The sequence below is a fragment of the Protomyctophum parallelum genome (genome assembly GCF_964188405.1).
Source record: "Protomyctophum parallelum genome assembly, chromosome: 13".
In the NCBI taxonomy this organism is placed as follows: domain Eukaryota; kingdom Metazoa; phylum Chordata; class Actinopteri; order Myctophiformes; family Myctophidae; genus Protomyctophum; species Protomyctophum parallelum.
This window is the reverse complement of record NC_139708.1, coordinates 48,483,647-48,500,841: the sequence shown is the minus strand read 5'-3', so window position 1 is coordinate 48,500,841 and position 17,195 is coordinate 48,483,647. Positions and strand designations below refer to the sequence as shown.

General features: G+C 44.5%; 2 protein-coding genes across 3 annotated transcripts in view; one reads left to right on the top strand and one right to left on the bottom strand.

The window, feature by feature from the left end:
* The window catches only part of cdc42ep1b (CDC42 effector protein (Rho GTPase binding) 1b), a 232,022-nt gene that overhangs the window by 80,122 nt on the left and 134,705 nt on the right, over positions 1-17,195 (top strand). The window lies entirely within an intron of this gene.
* wipi2 (WD repeat domain, phosphoinositide interacting 2) lies at positions 904-16,941 on the bottom strand. 2 transcript variants are annotated; one of them, XM_083779758.1, is made up of 12 exons: positions 16,671-16,941; positions 14,445-14,527; positions 12,578-12,747; positions 11,514-11,610; positions 9,783-9,880; positions 5,864-5,956; positions 5,640-5,710; positions 4,843-4,956; positions 4,185-4,349; positions 3,654-3,761; positions 1,834-1,931; positions 904-1,077 (listed from the first exon to the last, which is right to left on the bottom strand). In XM_083779758.1, exons 1-12 carry the CDS (start codon positions 16,742-16,744, stop codon positions 965-967), a joined length of 1,284 nt encoding a protein of 427 aa, XP_083635884.1. In that variant the 5' UTR covers positions 16,745-16,941; the 3' UTR covers positions 904-964. The 2 variants fall into 2 exon arrangements, with proteins under 2 accessions (XP_083635884.1, XP_083635885.1); XM_083779759.1 differs by having other exon boundaries at positions 4,849-4,956.

Here is a 17,195-nt window from a genome sequence, read left to right as displayed (position 1 = left end):
CACACACATATCAGCCAGCATACACACACATTCTAAAGTATTGTATATAGTGTATTCTCTGCCTCGTGCCAAAAGGTTCAACGACATTCTTCGAAAGATAAAAAACCAAAATGTCAGAGTTGAATTACTACTCTCTCACACACACACACACACACACGCGCGCGCGCGCACGCACCCTACCACTGCAATACACTTCACTTCTGAGGTTCTGAAATTAAAACGCACACCGGATTAGAATCAAACTGGAAAATAAAACAGCTTCCATTAGCCAGAGGGGGTAAATCAACCCTCGCGAAACAAAACAAACCACGACGACGACGGCGAAGGGCAGAGAGGCACTTATTATAGGACGACCAATTCAAAAATAACGGTAGCGTGTTGCGGCGCCGTGTGCGTGCGCGTGTGTGACTACCTGGAGACAAAGAGGACGTTGGGCACGCCGGCTCCAAAACGCTCCTTTCACCAGGTATTCTCTTATAATGAGCACGTTTGTTTGTGTTTGTTTGTATCATGGGTGGTTGTTGTTTTTGTTTTTTAAGCGGTTGGCACATGTACATGCAAAGCTTCAAGTTCACCCGCGCAGGGTAACTGAGGGGGGGCGGAATCACCCGCGCAGGGTAACTGAGGGGGGGGGGGGGGGGAATCACCCGCGCAGGGTAACTGAGGGGGGGGGGGGGGAATCACCCGCGCAGGGTAACTGAGGGGCCGAATTGAACCGGGGAGCGAGAGACGGGAGAGCAGAGAGAAGAAAGGTAGACACGTACGTGGACAGACGAGACTGACGAAGACGAGCTCTTGGGTGTAGATCGGGGCACTTTTTTTAAACGCTCCGCGCGCCTGCCCCCCCCCCCCCCCCCCCCGTCTTTAATCCTGCCCTTCCCCCTCCCTCCCACCCACCCTCGTGTCACATGTGTTAATATAGCAGCTCCGATTGGTCGCTGCAACCGTCCGTCAGTCCCGTCAGTCAGTCGGTCTCCAGGATGAGCGGCGGCTGCTCGTTCTCCTCCTCCAATCGTAGGTCGTTGAGGTCGTCCTCCAAGCCGGCCCCTCCCACGGCGCCCTGCTCCTCGCAGTAACCTATCAGCAAGCAAGACACGGGTCAAAGGTCAAATCCAACACCGGCTGGAATGTTCCATTAAGACCTGAGGACGATTCTACATAATGACCCTATGTTTCTACTGTATGTCAGTGGTGCCCAAACTGTCAAGAACCCCTAGAATTATACTGTATCATTGAATATATATTTCACAGCGAACATTTTTAACTAAAATATTTGCTTCTGGGGGGGGGGGTCCCTGGAACTACATATTTTGTCCGTGGAGCAGTAGAGATAATTCTGGGGGTCCTTGACATGAAAAAAGGTTGAGCACCACTGACATAGAAACATAGGTTTTTCAGAAAAATGTTAGCATTTAGAAGCCTTTTTTTTTTAATCGACCTCAAATCCAAAATGGGTTAAACTGGTTACAGTTTGGTTAACCCATTCTGAACGGGCACCCATTTTCGTGTTGGCATCATGTTATGCTTTAGCTATTGAAAAATAGCAGATCTACAAGCTCATATCGCGCCACCGAGTGGCGCGATACGAGCTTGTAGGTCTGCTATTTTTGAAAAATCGAAGAGCGACTGACATTTTTAGAATCTGATCTCAGGTCAGAATGGGTTCATCAGACCAGTGTGTGTCCGGCGGAAACCTCGTATGAATCTGATCTCAGGTCAGAATGGGTTATTGATGAACTGAAATGTAAAGCTTCTTATCTGAGCAGCAGTGTGACGTCACTGACATGTGACGTCACTGCCATGTGAGGCGTATTCTGTCCTACTAATTAATACCTTTAGTGACCACAGCGCCGTAGGTCTGCGCCACCAGGGGGCGATCGTGTGACCCCTGCTCCAAGATCTCGTTGGGCGCCTCGGCGCTGCCGTCTAACCTGGACACACAACACAAGGACCGACCAAAGATTACACACACACACACAGTGACACCTAAGCGCAAAAGGGTTTTGCGCTGCGGACAGAATAAGCTGTGATGCGTGTGCGCAGCTGGTTTTTAAGACAGCTGGTGGATGGGAATTAAGCTCCACCTCTGCGGACTATTGACGCGGAGGAGAGCGCTTCCCGGGAATCTGGCCATCGCGCAAGTCGTCTGCGGAAGTAGTGGAGCTTTTTTTCCATCCACCAGCTGTCTTAAAACCCGGTTTTTAAGCTGTGCGCAGCCAAGAACGCGCGCAGCTCTTTTGATAGTGTGGCAGCCCCCAGTCTGTGTGTTTACACATACAGAGGCATACATGGGCAACTGGCGTCCCGAGAGGGCCACATGCGGCCCCCACGTTCGCTTAATGTGGCCCTCAGGTTAATATTGGAATACTGATATATTGATTGATTTCAGCTGCTATAATTCCAAACCTGCAAACATGACCCGCTTTAATTGCTTCGGTCTAAATTAGTAGCGTAATGTTGGGTAGCATTATAATGGTAGTCTTTTTATTTTATTTATTTGGATTTAGTTCATAAAGTGAACATAACTATAATTAACCCATTCTGACCGGGCACCCATTTTGGTGTTGGCATCATGTTATGCTTTAGCTATTGAAAAATAGCAGATCTACAAGCTCATATTGGCGCGATACGAGCTTGTAGGTGTGCTATTTTTGAAAAATCGAAGAACGACTGACACTTTTTAGAATCTGATCTCAGGTCAGAATGGGTTAATCAGACCAGTGCGTGTCCAGTGGAAACCTCGTATGAATCTGATCTCGGGTCAGAATGGGTTAAAGGCATTCGAAACGGACATTAAATAAAAATGTTATTTTACAGGATTCCAATAAAAATAAAACAGCAAAACTGCAAGGAAGAACAGTATGTGATCTAACAATGTCGACTTTATTTTATTTTATTTAAATTGTTTCATGTTTGTTTGCGCTGTATGTGTTTTTCTTCCTTTTGTTATTGTTCAGAAATTTTATAAAAATGTAAGTGACAATTTTTTTGTTTGTTTAAATAGCAAAAACATTTGCTTTCAATTAAAATATAGCAAAAATAGCTGATCTACAAGCTCAAAACCCGTCACAGATTGGCTATTTTTGCTGACAGTGGCAAAAATAGCCAGAGTGTGGATATCTTGGCTATTATAAGATATCAAGATTATTGGCTAGCCAATATCAATGGATATAACCATTGTCAAAATTGCTAAGGAAAGGAAAGGTACTATGTTTACCCAGGGTAACTGGACTAAGGAAAGGAAAGGTACTATGTTTACCCAGGGTAACTGGACTAAGGAAAGGAAAGGTACTATGTTTACCCAGGGTAACTGGACTAAGGAAAGGAAAGGTACTATGTTTACCCAGGGTAACTGGACTAAGGAAAGGAAAGGTACTATGTTTACCCAGGGTAACTGGACTAAGGAAAGGAAAGTTACTATACGTTTACCCAGGGTAACTGGACTAAGCTCAAGAACTTGTTTACAGCCAGGCCCTGCTCATAGAACATTTCATGGTAGGGGTTCAATGCCTTGTCCAAGGGCACTTCAGCGGTGGTAATTTTAACGTGCCGGTCCGGGGATACGAACTAGCGACCTTCCGATATCAAGACCGCTCCGCAAACCGTTAGGCCACCGCTGCCTCATGTTCCTGGTGTGCGTGTGTGTGTGTTACCTGTGCTGTTTCATAAGGGTGCATTCTCCTCCCTCTTGAGGGTCTAGGTTGTACAGATACAGGTAGCCATCAGCGGCTGCCACTAGCAACCGTGGGATCTTCTGGATCCTGTCATGTCAGCAAGGACACACACACACACACACACACACACACACACACACACACACACTTTAGAGTACTCGTTCTGAGGCAAGAACAGACAGTGACAGTATGCAGTGTTTCGAACAACAAACACTACATAATAAAGGCCTCATAAGTAAACGCTTGGGTTTGTCTTTTTCTTTCATTTTGTGTGTGTGTGTGTGTGTGTGGGGGGGGGGGGGGGGGGGGCTAGTTAGCATGACATAATCATGGTTCCTAGCTACTCAAAATGAAATGAGACACACACACACACACAGAAAACATGTGTGTATGTCCACATTAGTGAATCTAGAGCTCCATCTTTTTTCGATTAATTGTGCAGCACTATAGGAATACATGCGCGTGCGTGTGCGTGCGTGTCTGCGTGTGTGTGTGTGTGTGTGCCCTCACACAGCTAGGGCACAGATGTTCTTGTGTCCGGAGAAGGGCAGCCGCACGGTGGCGAAGGCTCGCCCCTGCGTCCACATCTCAGTGACCTGGGCGGGCAGGTAGGTGGTCGACGCCATCAGCACCTTCCCCAAGTACCCTCCCCATGTGGTGGGCTCCTCCGCTGGCCTGCACACACACACACACACACACACACACACACACACACACACACACACACAATAAAGAGCATAAGAAAAAAGCATGAGAGAATAACTGATTTAACCCATTCTGACCTGAGATCAGATTCATACGAGGCTTTCCACCGGACACACACTGGTCTGACGAACCCATTCTGACCCGAGATCAGATTCTAAAAATGTCAGTCGTTTTTCGATTTCTTTCAAAAATAGCAGACCTACAAGCTCGTATCGCGCCACTCGGTGGCGCGATATGAGCTTGTAGATCTGCTATCTTTAAATAGCTAAAGCACGACATGATGCCGACACCAAAATGGGTGCCCGGTCAGAATGGGTTAAGCGACACAAGCGAGCTACGTAGTGTTTCTCACCTGCTGGCTAAAATAGGCATGCTTAGCTATAATTCTACTACGTCAGTTACTTACGCTCAGGTGGATAATAAAGGTATAATATATATATATATATATATAATATATACTCACACATACTTCTCCTTCTGCGTCTCCAGTTTGAAAATGTGGACAGTCTCTGTGTTGCTGGAGGCAGACAGGTAGAGGCCCTCCATACTGAACGCCAGCGAACAGATACTCACGCACCTAGAAGATAGATTACTATACTGTTAGGATAGGACAGAAATGTTCATTTCTCAAAATGCTAAATCCTACAGTACTTAGTGCAGTCATTCTTCCTTTCTAAATCCATTCTTTCCGTCACAAATATAGCAATGTGCGTACGCCGTACACGGACACACACACACATGCCGAGTAACTGAACTGAATTAACAGTTTCCGTGCTTTGAATGGATTACTCCAGGTTAATGTCGCTGCCATATCGGACATACGCGAGTTTTGTTTTATGTGTTTAATCCGCCGTAATGTAAACAAAAAAAAGAAAATTCTTCTTCGCCGCGGAGAAAGAGAGTAGGCGCATCTGTTGTGATAAAAAAAACGGAAATCGTCACATGCTGTGGGCTGCTAGGGCTTCTGGGAAATTGAGGCCAATGCAACTGAATGGGGTACAACGCCTCATGGAGACGGGTCTTGTGTGCGTCTTCCGGGTGCACCAAGATGGTGGATGGTACGATCGGATCACAACAAACCAGGGGAGCTTTTTTTGCTGGATTTTCGCGGATTAAAAGCCCAAATAATTCAGCGTATGCTCTAAAGGTAATACAACAATCTCGGCAGTGAAGGGGGGTTGATTAAAAGTCTGATAAATCGTTTTCCGCAGTCAAACTGTTAACTACTGTATACAAGTCGTCTGTAAATCATTTCACTACCTCTTGACTCCTCGTCGAAACTCAAAGAGTTTCTGTCCCTCTGGGATGGAGAAGACACGAATCACTGTACCCTGAGAAGTATTGAAAAGATACACAAAAAACACAGCACAGATGTACAGTAAGACGTACAGTATATCGCCAGGTTCATGAATGTCCCCCTGCAGTGAAACTAGGGCACACACTGATATTACCAACAAACTGGAGATTGAACGACATGGCCATACCTTCTCCGAGGCTGTGGCCAGTTTGGTTCCACTAGCATCGAAGGCCAACGCGGCTAACGGACTGTCATGGGCTGGGATCATGTTCGCCGCCCGCTAGAAGAGGGTGAAATGCGCACAGACGGTCACTAACCGATACAGCGTTAACACATTCTGACCTGAGATCAGATTCATACAAGGTTTCCACTGGACACACACTGGTCTGAGGAACCCATTCTGACCTGAGATCAGATTCTAAAAAATGTCAGTCGCTCTTCGATTTTTCAAAAAATAGCAGACCTACAAGCTCGTATCGCGCCACTCGGTGGCGCGATATGAGCTTGTAGATCTGCTATTTTTCAATAGCTAAAGCATGACATGATGCTAACACCAAAATGGGTGCCCGGTCAGAATGGGTTAAGACACATACTGGGATCACAGACGGTCACTAACTAACCGATACAGCGTTAAGACACATACTGGGATCACAGACGGTCACTAACTAACCGATACAGCGTTAAGACACATACTGGGATCACAGACGGTCACTAACTAACCGATACAGCGTTAAGACACATACTGGGATCACAGACGGTCACTAACTAACCGATACAGCGTTAAGACACATACTGGGATCACAGACGGTCACTAACTAACCGATACAGCGTTAAGACACATACTGGGATCACAGACGGTCACTAACTAACCGATACAGCGTTAAGACACATACTGGGATCACAGACGGTCACTAACTAACCGATACAGCGTTAAGACACATACTGGGATCACAGACGGTCACTAACTAACCGATACAGCGTTAAGACACATACTGGGATCACAGACGGTCACTAACTAACCGATACAGCGTTAAGACACATACTGGGATCACAGACGGTCACTAACTAACCGATACAGCGTTAAGACACATACTGGGATCACAGACGGTCACTAACTAACCGATACAGCGTTAAGACACATACTGGGATCACAGACGGTCACTAACTAACCGATACAGCGTTAAGACACATACTGGGATCACAGACGGTCACTAACCGATACAGCGTTAAGACACATACTGGGATCACAGACGGTCACTAACTAACCGATACAGCGTTAAGACACATACTGGGATCACAGACGGTCACTAACTAACCGATACAGCGTTAAGACACATACTGGGATCACAGACGGTCACTAACTAACCGATACAGCGTTAAGACACATACTGGGATCACAGACGGTCACTAACTAACCGATGCAGCGTTAAGACACATACTGGGATCACAGACGGTCACTAACTAACCGATACAGCGTTAAGACACATACTGGGATCACAGACGGTCACTAACTAACCGATACAGCGTTAAGACACATACTGGGATCACAGACGGTCACTAACTAACCGATACAGCGTTAAGACACATACTGGGATCACAGACGGTCACTAACTAACCGATACAGCGTTAAGACACATACTGGGATCACAGACGGTCACTAATAGGGTTGGGATTCGGAACCGGGTCCATTTCAGACCCGGTTCCGACATTGCGGATCCGGAGCCGGTTCCATCGTTTTTTTATTAACGGTTCCCCAAACGGTTCTCATCAGTCATTTAGCTCCGCTGTGTGCAATGTGCATGCATGCAAGCAGAGCCTGAGGTGACGTCACCCCACCTAAAGGAGTGTGTGGGGTCGGGGAGGATACGCCCACTGTTCTGTGCATTCAGCGACCGCTCACCGCCACGGAGCGAGTGATGTCGAAGAGATCTTCAAAGTGTGGTTAACAGAGAGGGAAATGACTCTGAGGCTGAGCACGCAAAGTGGAATAAATGTTATGCTATAGTTCCCTGCAAAGGTTGTTGCAACTTGTACCAGTTGCACGTCCACATTGATGAAACAACTCAAAATCAATACGCCTACACGAGTCCACAACTCACGAGAATAATCTAGGCAAATCGCGTTTGAGAGCCATGCGGAAAGCTCACACTCCCCGCAGCTCCACCACAGCCGGCGGGGGATGAGGATGATGCAAGGCTGGTTCACTTTCCCCAGGCTAGTAACGTAATAGAAAATAAAAACTACTAATGTCTACAGAGCTTTTCATTAGGTGTATTGTACAACTGTTAATAGTGTTAATTTAGAACGCCAATGTCTCGACGTCTTTCTGTCTGATATTTTATGAATCATGCCAAATCAATTTTCTGCACTTATTTTTTACAACTTATAAGCAACTCAACTGCTTTTGATTTGGCTCTAAATTAATCGCGTGACTGTTGAGAGCCCAGCGTTTAGGTGCATATACCTCCATAGATTGATTAGCCTACTTTATAAACAGTTTGCAGAAAAAAGCACAGGAACGTAGCCTACAGTTCAATACAAGGTCTGCTAAAAGGATTTTTTTATTCCAAGAAAGCACTATTTGTTTCCATTAGGGTAAGGGGTCCTTCATATTAAATTAATCTGAACATTAAAGACAACATTTGTCACCACAACAATATCATTATTGCAATGTGTACTGTATTTAATATACAGCAAATTGCAATATATAGAGTAAAAATGATATTGTTGTGGTGGCTAGCTGCTGGTGGTGAAGTTTAAATAATAGTGCCACCTCATACTTGTAAAGTGCATTTTCAATAATTTAATTAATTAATGTTTTTATTATGTACTTGGTTAGGTTAGTTATAATATAAGCATCATTTATGTCAGAAAAAAAGGGGAAAAAATAATATTAGGATCCGTTAAGGGAACCGTTAGGAACCGGAACCGTTAAGAGGGATCCGGGAAGGATCCGGAACCGTTAAAATCCTAACGAATCCCAACCCTAGTCACTAACTAACCGATACAGTGTTAAGACACATACTGGGATCACAGACGGTAACTAACTATACAGCGTTAAGACACATACTGCGGCTCAATGTCATTCTAATCCACTCCACCTCCATTTGCACATTCAGGTTAAAGGAGAATTCCATGCTAGAATGCTTTCTTACCTTTCTTTGTAGTTGTTACGTCCCCACCAAAGAGGTCCAGGTGTTATTTTGTGCAAAAGCTCCTTATTGGCTATTTCCCCTACCATACGCGCTCAATGAATTGCATTGAATGGGGCTATGGGGCGTTGTGCTAATTCGCTTATTTCCATCGAAATAAGTAGTAAAGTGTGCCGCTTGGGATATTATTTACATTATGAAGAGAGGATATATACAAAAGAATTATAATTTTGAGCGATGGAAATAAGCAAATTAATTATTAATTAAACACCCCATAGCCCCATTCAATTCCCATTAAATTCAATGCAATTCATTTAGCGCTTATGGTAGGGGAAATAGCCAATAAGGAGCTTTTGCACAAAATAACACCTGGACCTCTTTGGTGGGGACGTAACGACTACAAAGAAAGGTAAGAAAGCCTTCTAGCATGGAATTCTCCTTTAAGGGCTCACCACATTGACCGAAGGCTCTCACCACCCAAATAGTTAAGCAGACTATATACAAACCCCTCTGACAGCGAGTCGGCATCGAAGCCGATTCAACACAGAACCCTAAACGGAAGCGCACTTACAAGAGGATGATACCGACTTAAACCCACAGCACTACCTCTAAACAGAAGTGCATATACAAGTGGATAGGAACCCCTTTTTGGTGTTAGCATTATGTTATGCTTTAGCTATTGAAAAATAGCAGATCTACAAGCTCATAGCGCGCCACCGAGTGGCGCGCTACGAGCTTGTAGGTCTGCTATTTTTGAAAAATCGAAGAACGACTGACACAGAAACATAGCTTTTTCAGAAAACTGTCAGGATGCAGAAGACATTTTTAGAATCTGATCTCAGGTCAAAATGGATTAACACACATACAATGGGGCCTGTGTTCGTGTTCGTGTGTGTGTGTGTGTGTGTGTGTGTGTGTGTGTGTGTGTGTGTGTGTGTGCACGTGCTGACCTACCAGGTTGACAGTGTCAAACACTTGGACCTCTCCTATCGTGGCACTGCCAGGGTAGGCAAGGTAACAGTTATCATTGCTGATGGAGAGGGCACACAGACCTAGAGAGTGGAAGGGAGAAAGGAAAGGTAATAATTACACTAAAGGCCAATTAGTGACGCCATGCGAATAAACCACCCGATAAAGGCAAAATATTTGTCTGGCAAATGTTTACGCAGCTGCCTAATTGACACTAATTAGCCTGCCTCTCATGGAGATTTGGCTGCCAAGACAGGGAACGGTGGACAGTCTCACGATACTGGGCACATTTAGAAACGATTTAGATACGTCTATAAAATTACACAGTGTACAAATCGAAAAGCAACACAGCAGACAATAATGTGTTATGTGTCTTCTGTTATTTGCCATAAGCGATTTACTTTACAAAATATCTCAGTCATTCATAAATATTGTTTGTGTAGCTCATGTTCATGAGCTGGTCACTGAGCTCTCATTGACTCCAGTGTTCATGAGCTGGTCACTGAGCTCTCATTGACTCCAGTGTTCATGAGCTGGTCACTGGGCTCTCATTGACTCCAGTGTTCATGAGCTGGTCACTATGAGCTCTCATTGACTCCAGTGTTCATGAGCTGGTCACTGGGCTCTCATTGACTCCAGTGTTCATGAGCTGGTCACTGGGCTCTAATTGACTCCAGTGTTCATGAGCTGGTCACTGGGCTCTCATTGACTCCAGTGTTCATGAGCTGGTCACTGGGCTCTAATTGACTCCAGTGTTCATGAGCTGGTCACTGGGCTCTCATTGACTCCAGTGTTCATGAGCTGGTCACTATGAGCTCTCATTGACTCCAGTGTTCATGAGCTGGTCACTGAGCTCTCATTGACTCCAGTGTTCATGAGCTGGTCACTGAGCTATCATTGACTCCAGTGTTCATGAGCTGGTCACTGAGCTCTCATTGAGCTTGGATAAAGGCGCTATATAAATGCACCATTTACCACTGATGACGCGGAGGAGAGAACACGCCCCCAGCAGCACCCACAGCGTCCCCAGCTGGAATCGAACCCAGGACCTTCTAGCTGTGAGCTGTGTGCCACCCCCCCACCCCCCCACTCACAGATTGGCTATTATTAAATCTAGTATAAAGCCCTTGGGTATACGGTATATACGCATACGGTCAACTAAGTATAGGGTTTAAGTGGTTTAATTACCACCATGGTGCCACCGAAAGTGTTAAGTGCTTATTTAGGATATTTTTCCCAAGCCGCGAGTGACACAGAAAACACCAGAGCTATAGAGCGTCGCAGTCCCGCCCCCTTTCATGACGACGCCAGGCCCAGGAAATGAATCCCAATGCATTTTTCCCCATAGGCATTTCAAAACGTATTTATTTAAAGACCTTTTAAGCATCGTACAGAGCCAACTCGAGTCGTGACAAATCATGACAACACACACAATATTTTGGACCAAACAAATAATTACAAAGAAGAAAAACAACAAAAACAAGTGTTGTAACCTGCCGTTTTTTTTCTACTTTCTAATTCTTTGTTTGGCCCGACACATTGTGGTTGTTGTCATGATTTGTCACGACAAGAGTTGGCTTTGTCTGCAGCGTAAACGTCTTTAAATAAATACTTTCTGAAAAGGAAAATGAACGGGGATATTTTTTCCAAGCCGCGAGTGACACAGAAAACCACAAGAGCTATAGACAGAGATGCATTGTTGTTGTGAAGCCTCACCTGTGGGGTTGGGTGGGGTCTCTCTGATGGTGTGCAGGACTTTCATGTCCCTGATGTTGTGGATGTACAGTGACTCCTCCAGACAAACTATAAGCCTCTGTAAGGGAAACATACATACAGTGACTCCTCCAGACAAACTATAAGCCTCTGTAAGGGAAACATAACCCCAACAAGCAAAGAACAACACGACCCAAAGACCAGAGGAAGCACAAATAACACAGCCTTTTTTTTTTTATTGCGAACGCAGTGATTGCGAACGCAATGAGCACTAACTATGAGACCCTGCAGATCATGTCTGTGTGTGTGTCTGTCTGTCCCGCTGTGACACCACCCACCCGCCACCAGAGGGCGCAGCTGTAGCACACACACACACACACACACACACACACACACTTAAAATGACTAACTAAAAAGAAAAAAAAAGTACGTAATTTATTCTAATTGTTGTTATTGCAATTTACGAGCTACGTTCGCTTCCCGCGTTTACGCGTCTTACTTGTGGTATGTCATTTTACACTTGGTTACAAGCTCACAGCGCGTCACGCTGTGAGCTTGTAGATCGGCTATTTTCAGCAAGTATAAAATCTTCCATTACGACGGCATCAAGACCCGCCAAAACACATTCTAGTCAACTAAATCAACTGTAGATTTAGTAGACTAAAATTACGACATTTAGTCGAGTAAAACTAGATTAACACCAATACATTCCAGGTGACTAAAACTAAGTGAAAACAATTCAAGAGACTATGACTAAAACTAAAATAGAGATTTGCTGCCAAAAACAACACTGGTGCTTGCATGGTGTGTGTGTGTGTGTGTGTGTCCTACCTACCTGTCTGTTGAGTTTGACGGCCAGTATGGTGTTGGAGTAGGAGTAGTTACAGACCTACCTGTCTGTTGAGTTTGACGGCCAGTATGGTGTTGGAGTAGGAGTAGTTACAGACCTACCTGTCTGTTGAGCTTGACAGCCAGTATGGTGTTGGAGTAGGAGTAGTTACAGACCTACCTGTCTGTTGAGCTTGACGGCCAGTATGGTGTTGGAGTAGGAGTAGTTACAGACCTACCTGTCTGTTGAGCTTGACGGCCAGTATGGTGTTGGAGTAGGAGTAGTTACAGATCTCCGTTCCCTTCTTGAAATGACAAACTTTGAGCTTCCGGGGCGCCTTCAGACTGACGATAGCCACCAGACTGCTGGAGAAGAGACGCTCCACGATACACACATCCTCTGTGTCCGCTGAGACAGACAGACAGACAGACAGACAGACAGACAGACAATTCAATTCAAAGGCATGAGAAAACATACGTTTACATTGCCAAAGCAGAAAGAACAAAACAACAATACAGCAATACAATCTAAACAAAAATGATGTACATTCGAAGGTCAGAATCTTCAATAGATCAAATTCTATGTACCAAGATCACTCGATGCAGGTATAGTGCAGGAATATAATAGGACAGACAGACAGACAGACAGACAGACAGACAGACAGACAGACAGACAGACAGACAGACAGACAGACAGGTCATGAATCAAACCCATGTCACAGAGAAACGTACGTTAAGTAAAGTATGTGTCATGGTCCACTGAGCAACCAGGAAGACCCGGGCAGTCAGTGGGTCTGTTATTCCTAACGGAAGACTTTCTAGTAATGATGGCCTATCTTAAACCACAACAGGCTGTGGTTTAAGTGGTTCATGAATATTTTAAAGTATTGTGGATGTGCTGCTGATGTGCAGTCATTGTATCTTGGCTTACGAGTCGTGTATTAATGCTGATGATGACCCATTAAACCATTCTGGGCAGGAACCCCTTTTGGTGTTTTAAAGCATTATGTTATACTTGAGCTATTTTTGAAAAATCGCGAAAATGTGCCTCAAATCTTTGAATATATTCTTTCAGAGCGAACGTTTTTAAATCAAATCTTTGCTTCTGGGGGGTACTCAGGAAAAACACATTTTCAGGTGTCGGCGGCCTATTACATAATGATGTTTGGGGTCCTTGAAATGAAATAGTTTGAGAACCACTGACATAGAAACATAGGTTTAAAACTGTCTGATTTGGAAGACGATTTGGTTGATTTGTAGAATCGAAATCAGGTCTAAATGGGTTAATGCTGATGATGACCCATTAACGTAACGGCGCAAATGGCAAATGGCTACGGAAATGTGCAGAACAAAGACATAAAGAAATTATTGTCATACTACTCGTTAGTGCCACACGATTCCTGCTCAAAATGTGAATCTCCATTTTGCTCCACGAGAGAATTTTCCATGAAAAATATTTATTGCCTTTAGTCTGTAGAACGTTGCTGAACATTTACTACATTCAAAATGTGCCACCTGACTGGAGCCAACTACTGTGGCTTTAAACAGAGAACATCAAAGTGTTTGACTTAACCCATTTAGGCCTGGCGTCAAAATAAAAATAAACGTGAAAGAACATATATTCCAAGATTTGTGCCGCATTTTTACGATTTTTCAAAAATAGCAGACCCACAAGCTCGGTAGGCTCGCTATGAGCTTGTAGATCTGCTATTTTTCAATAGCTAAAGTATAACATAATGCTTAGTTAAAACACCAAAAGGGGTTAAATCACTCTTATAAATCTCTCTCTTGTAGCAAAAACACAAGAGTCACTAAAATGAATCAGACAGCCCACTAGTGCTGCACCATTTTTCACGATTCTTCACAAAGTGAGATTGCATATAGGTGTCTGAAATTAGATCTCCATCTTTTTTCGAATAATTGTGCAGCACTACTACTCTTTCAAACCACAGACAAAATAAAGCGGACACACACACACACACACACACACACACACACACACACACACACACACACACACACACACACACACACACACACACACACACACACAGAGAGAGAGAGCAGGGATGACAGCGAAAGAACAAACTAACGGAAGATACTCACTACATTCATAAATCTGCTCCAATTTGTCCACAGACGAGAGGGAGAAAAACTTGTATCCTGATTTGGTGCCAACAGCTAAGGACCTGCGCAAAGTGATTGCAGACACACCAGTAGCAATTATCCAACAATGAATGATGCCGAGAGATGTCAGACACACACACACACACACACACGTGTACGCACACACACACACACACACACACGCACACGCACAGACACACACACACACACATTAGAAAAACGCAGGGAAACTGGAAGTACCCTCACTAAAAACGCCGGGACAACGCTCCACACGTCCCAAACTCTTCTCCCTTCTGGCTCCAAAACTGTGGAATGCACTTCCCATTGCAGTCAGAACTGCAGCATCACTCCCAATCTTCCGCCGTAGCCTGAAAACCCACCTTTTCAGACTCCATCATGGCCCATAGCACTTACCCTAACCCCTTAGATAGCATTTCTGTTGGCTTAGATAGCATTTGACATAGACTTATAGCATGTTATGTAGACAGCACTATAATTGTATTGTATATAGTCATAGCACGCCATAGTACATATGTATAGCATAGTAGTAAATATGTATAGTTTATATGTATAGTGTATGTATAGTTTCATTATATAGATATCCCACTGTTACTTTCTTAGCTTACGCATGTTTCATGATAAATGCTTTTATGTGATGTATTCCCATGCTTTTGTTCTTGCTTAAATGTAAGTCGCTCTGGATTAAGAGCGTCTGCTAAATGCCTAAATTGTAAATTGTAGAACAATAGAAAAATCCTATATACTAAATTCAATTCATAGAAATATCCTAAATGAAATACATTCAAATAAACACTGGGAAATGTCCTGGTGGTGTGTGTATACAGTCCAAATCCCAAGCCTTTAGCATGAGATTGAAGCACATATCAAAATGACACAAGAAAGAAAGACAGACATCCCCTTTGCTTTGTTTCCTCCCTGTCTCGACCACGCTTCCCAGTAGGGTGACCAGATCCAAACTGTTCATTTGAGGGACAGTATCGTTTGTGTGGGACAAGTTGTCCCATACAAGCGATACTGGAGATAGCAACTTACTACTTGAGTTGCTATTAAATGCCTTGATGTCATATTCGACCATAGGCCTATTGGCTATCATTTATAAACTCCTCTGGTGTCACACATTTTGTTTTAAAATCATGCTTAATTTTTATGCTATTTTAACAGGCTTAAAAACACATCTTACAGGAAGAGACAATGAGAGAGCTTTACAACAGAAGGCCAACTATTAGGGGACTAAACTATTAGGGCATTTGAACACTGATGCAATTGCCCGCCAGTCACAATGTGGGACAGACAGGGTCTCAATTTGAACACTGATGCAATTGCCCGCCAGTCACAATGTGGGACAAACAGGGTCTCAATTTGTGGGACGCCTGAAAAGTCTTGGAAATGAGGGACTGTCCCACGCAAAGAGGGACATCTGGTCACCCTACTTCCCAGTCACTGTCACCAAATCCTAGTGTGTCACCTGCTCCCCACATGGTGATGACAGTGGTCAGGCTTACACAACACAATAACATGCGTTGTAATAACATTTACTCTGATCAAGGCCAGTGATCAGCAAACCTATAGTTTCACCTTATGTCCCTCACACACTACTACTACTACTACTACTATTACATTTTAAACTGCACACCAAACACCAGGGGATTAATTCATTGCTGCCTACAACACTTCTACAAACACCAGCCATGTCCAAGTACACATAAAACCCACCCAAACAAAACATGCTAACGTTAGCCACGTTCATCAGACATTACCAACCATCCCAAAGAACGTAGTCAAAGTTCTAAGTTCTAAAAGTGTTGCATTCACATGACTACATCATGAGTGTTACATGACGTGTTGTTAACTTGTTAGCTAAAGTTAGCGCATGTATGCTACACTGTGTGTGACTATGTATGTGTGCATCCATGCTAGTGTCGAGGGCTATAGCTAACGATCGACAATAGCAGTCACAGGCAGGTGAAACAAAACATAACCATTTCAATGAGCCAGAAAGCGAAATAACACGGCGATCACACATCGGAGAGGGGCCTCAAACAAAGCAGCCAACCTGCCTTGTTATTATTATTAGCCAACCATGCTAACGTCACAGAGCACCACCACCGCCACCAGGCCAGGCCACGGTGGATCGGATCCCCCCGCCGGCCACTCTCTCCCTCATCCACCCCGGCCCTTCCTTACGTGTTGTCCTGGTTGAAGTTGGCGAAGAGGAGCTGGCTTCCGCCAGCATCCCCGCTTTGACTGGCCAGGTTCATGGGCTCGACACCATTGATTTACGGTGTGAGGAGAATGTATTATCGGAGCAGATGTTAATTAAAGGCAGAGGTTTGTTGTGGCCGTCTGTCTGTGATCAAAGGCTGAAGAAGAGAGGAGCTCCCATCATCGCTTCTTCTTTCAGCCTTAGTTGTTGTTCCAGTGATTGTTGTTGTTTTTCCAGCTAAGGGGCTGTTGCTCTCTCTCTCTCTCTCTCTCTCTCTCTCTCTCTCTCTCTCTCTCTCTCTCTCCCCCAAACCGCGCATGCTCCGTTTGTGTTGCTCGCGCAGTTGTACGACGGTGTCGTAGCAGATCTACAAGCCCACAGCGCGTCATGTCCCAGACGTGTCGTAGGCTTGTTGATCTGCTATTTTGAGATGCGGCGTGCAGTACATTTAAAGGGATAGAACGCCCTTTTTCTCAGATGTCACCACAGCCAAGGTCTATTTATTT

Coding starts and splice junctions, on each gene's coding strand:
- wipi2 (XM_083779758.1), bottom strand. CDS start 16,744: ATGAACCTGGCCAGTCAAAGCGGGGATGCTGGCGGAAGCCAGCTCCTC. Junction 14,528..16,670: donor AACTTCAACCAGGACAACAC/GTAAGGAAGGGC, acceptor CACTTTGCGCAG/GTCCTTAGCTGTTGGCACCA. Junction 5,957..9,782: donor TGTTTGACACTGTCAACCTG/GTAGGTCAGCAC, acceptor ACCCTCTTCTAG/CGGGCGGCGAACATGATCCC.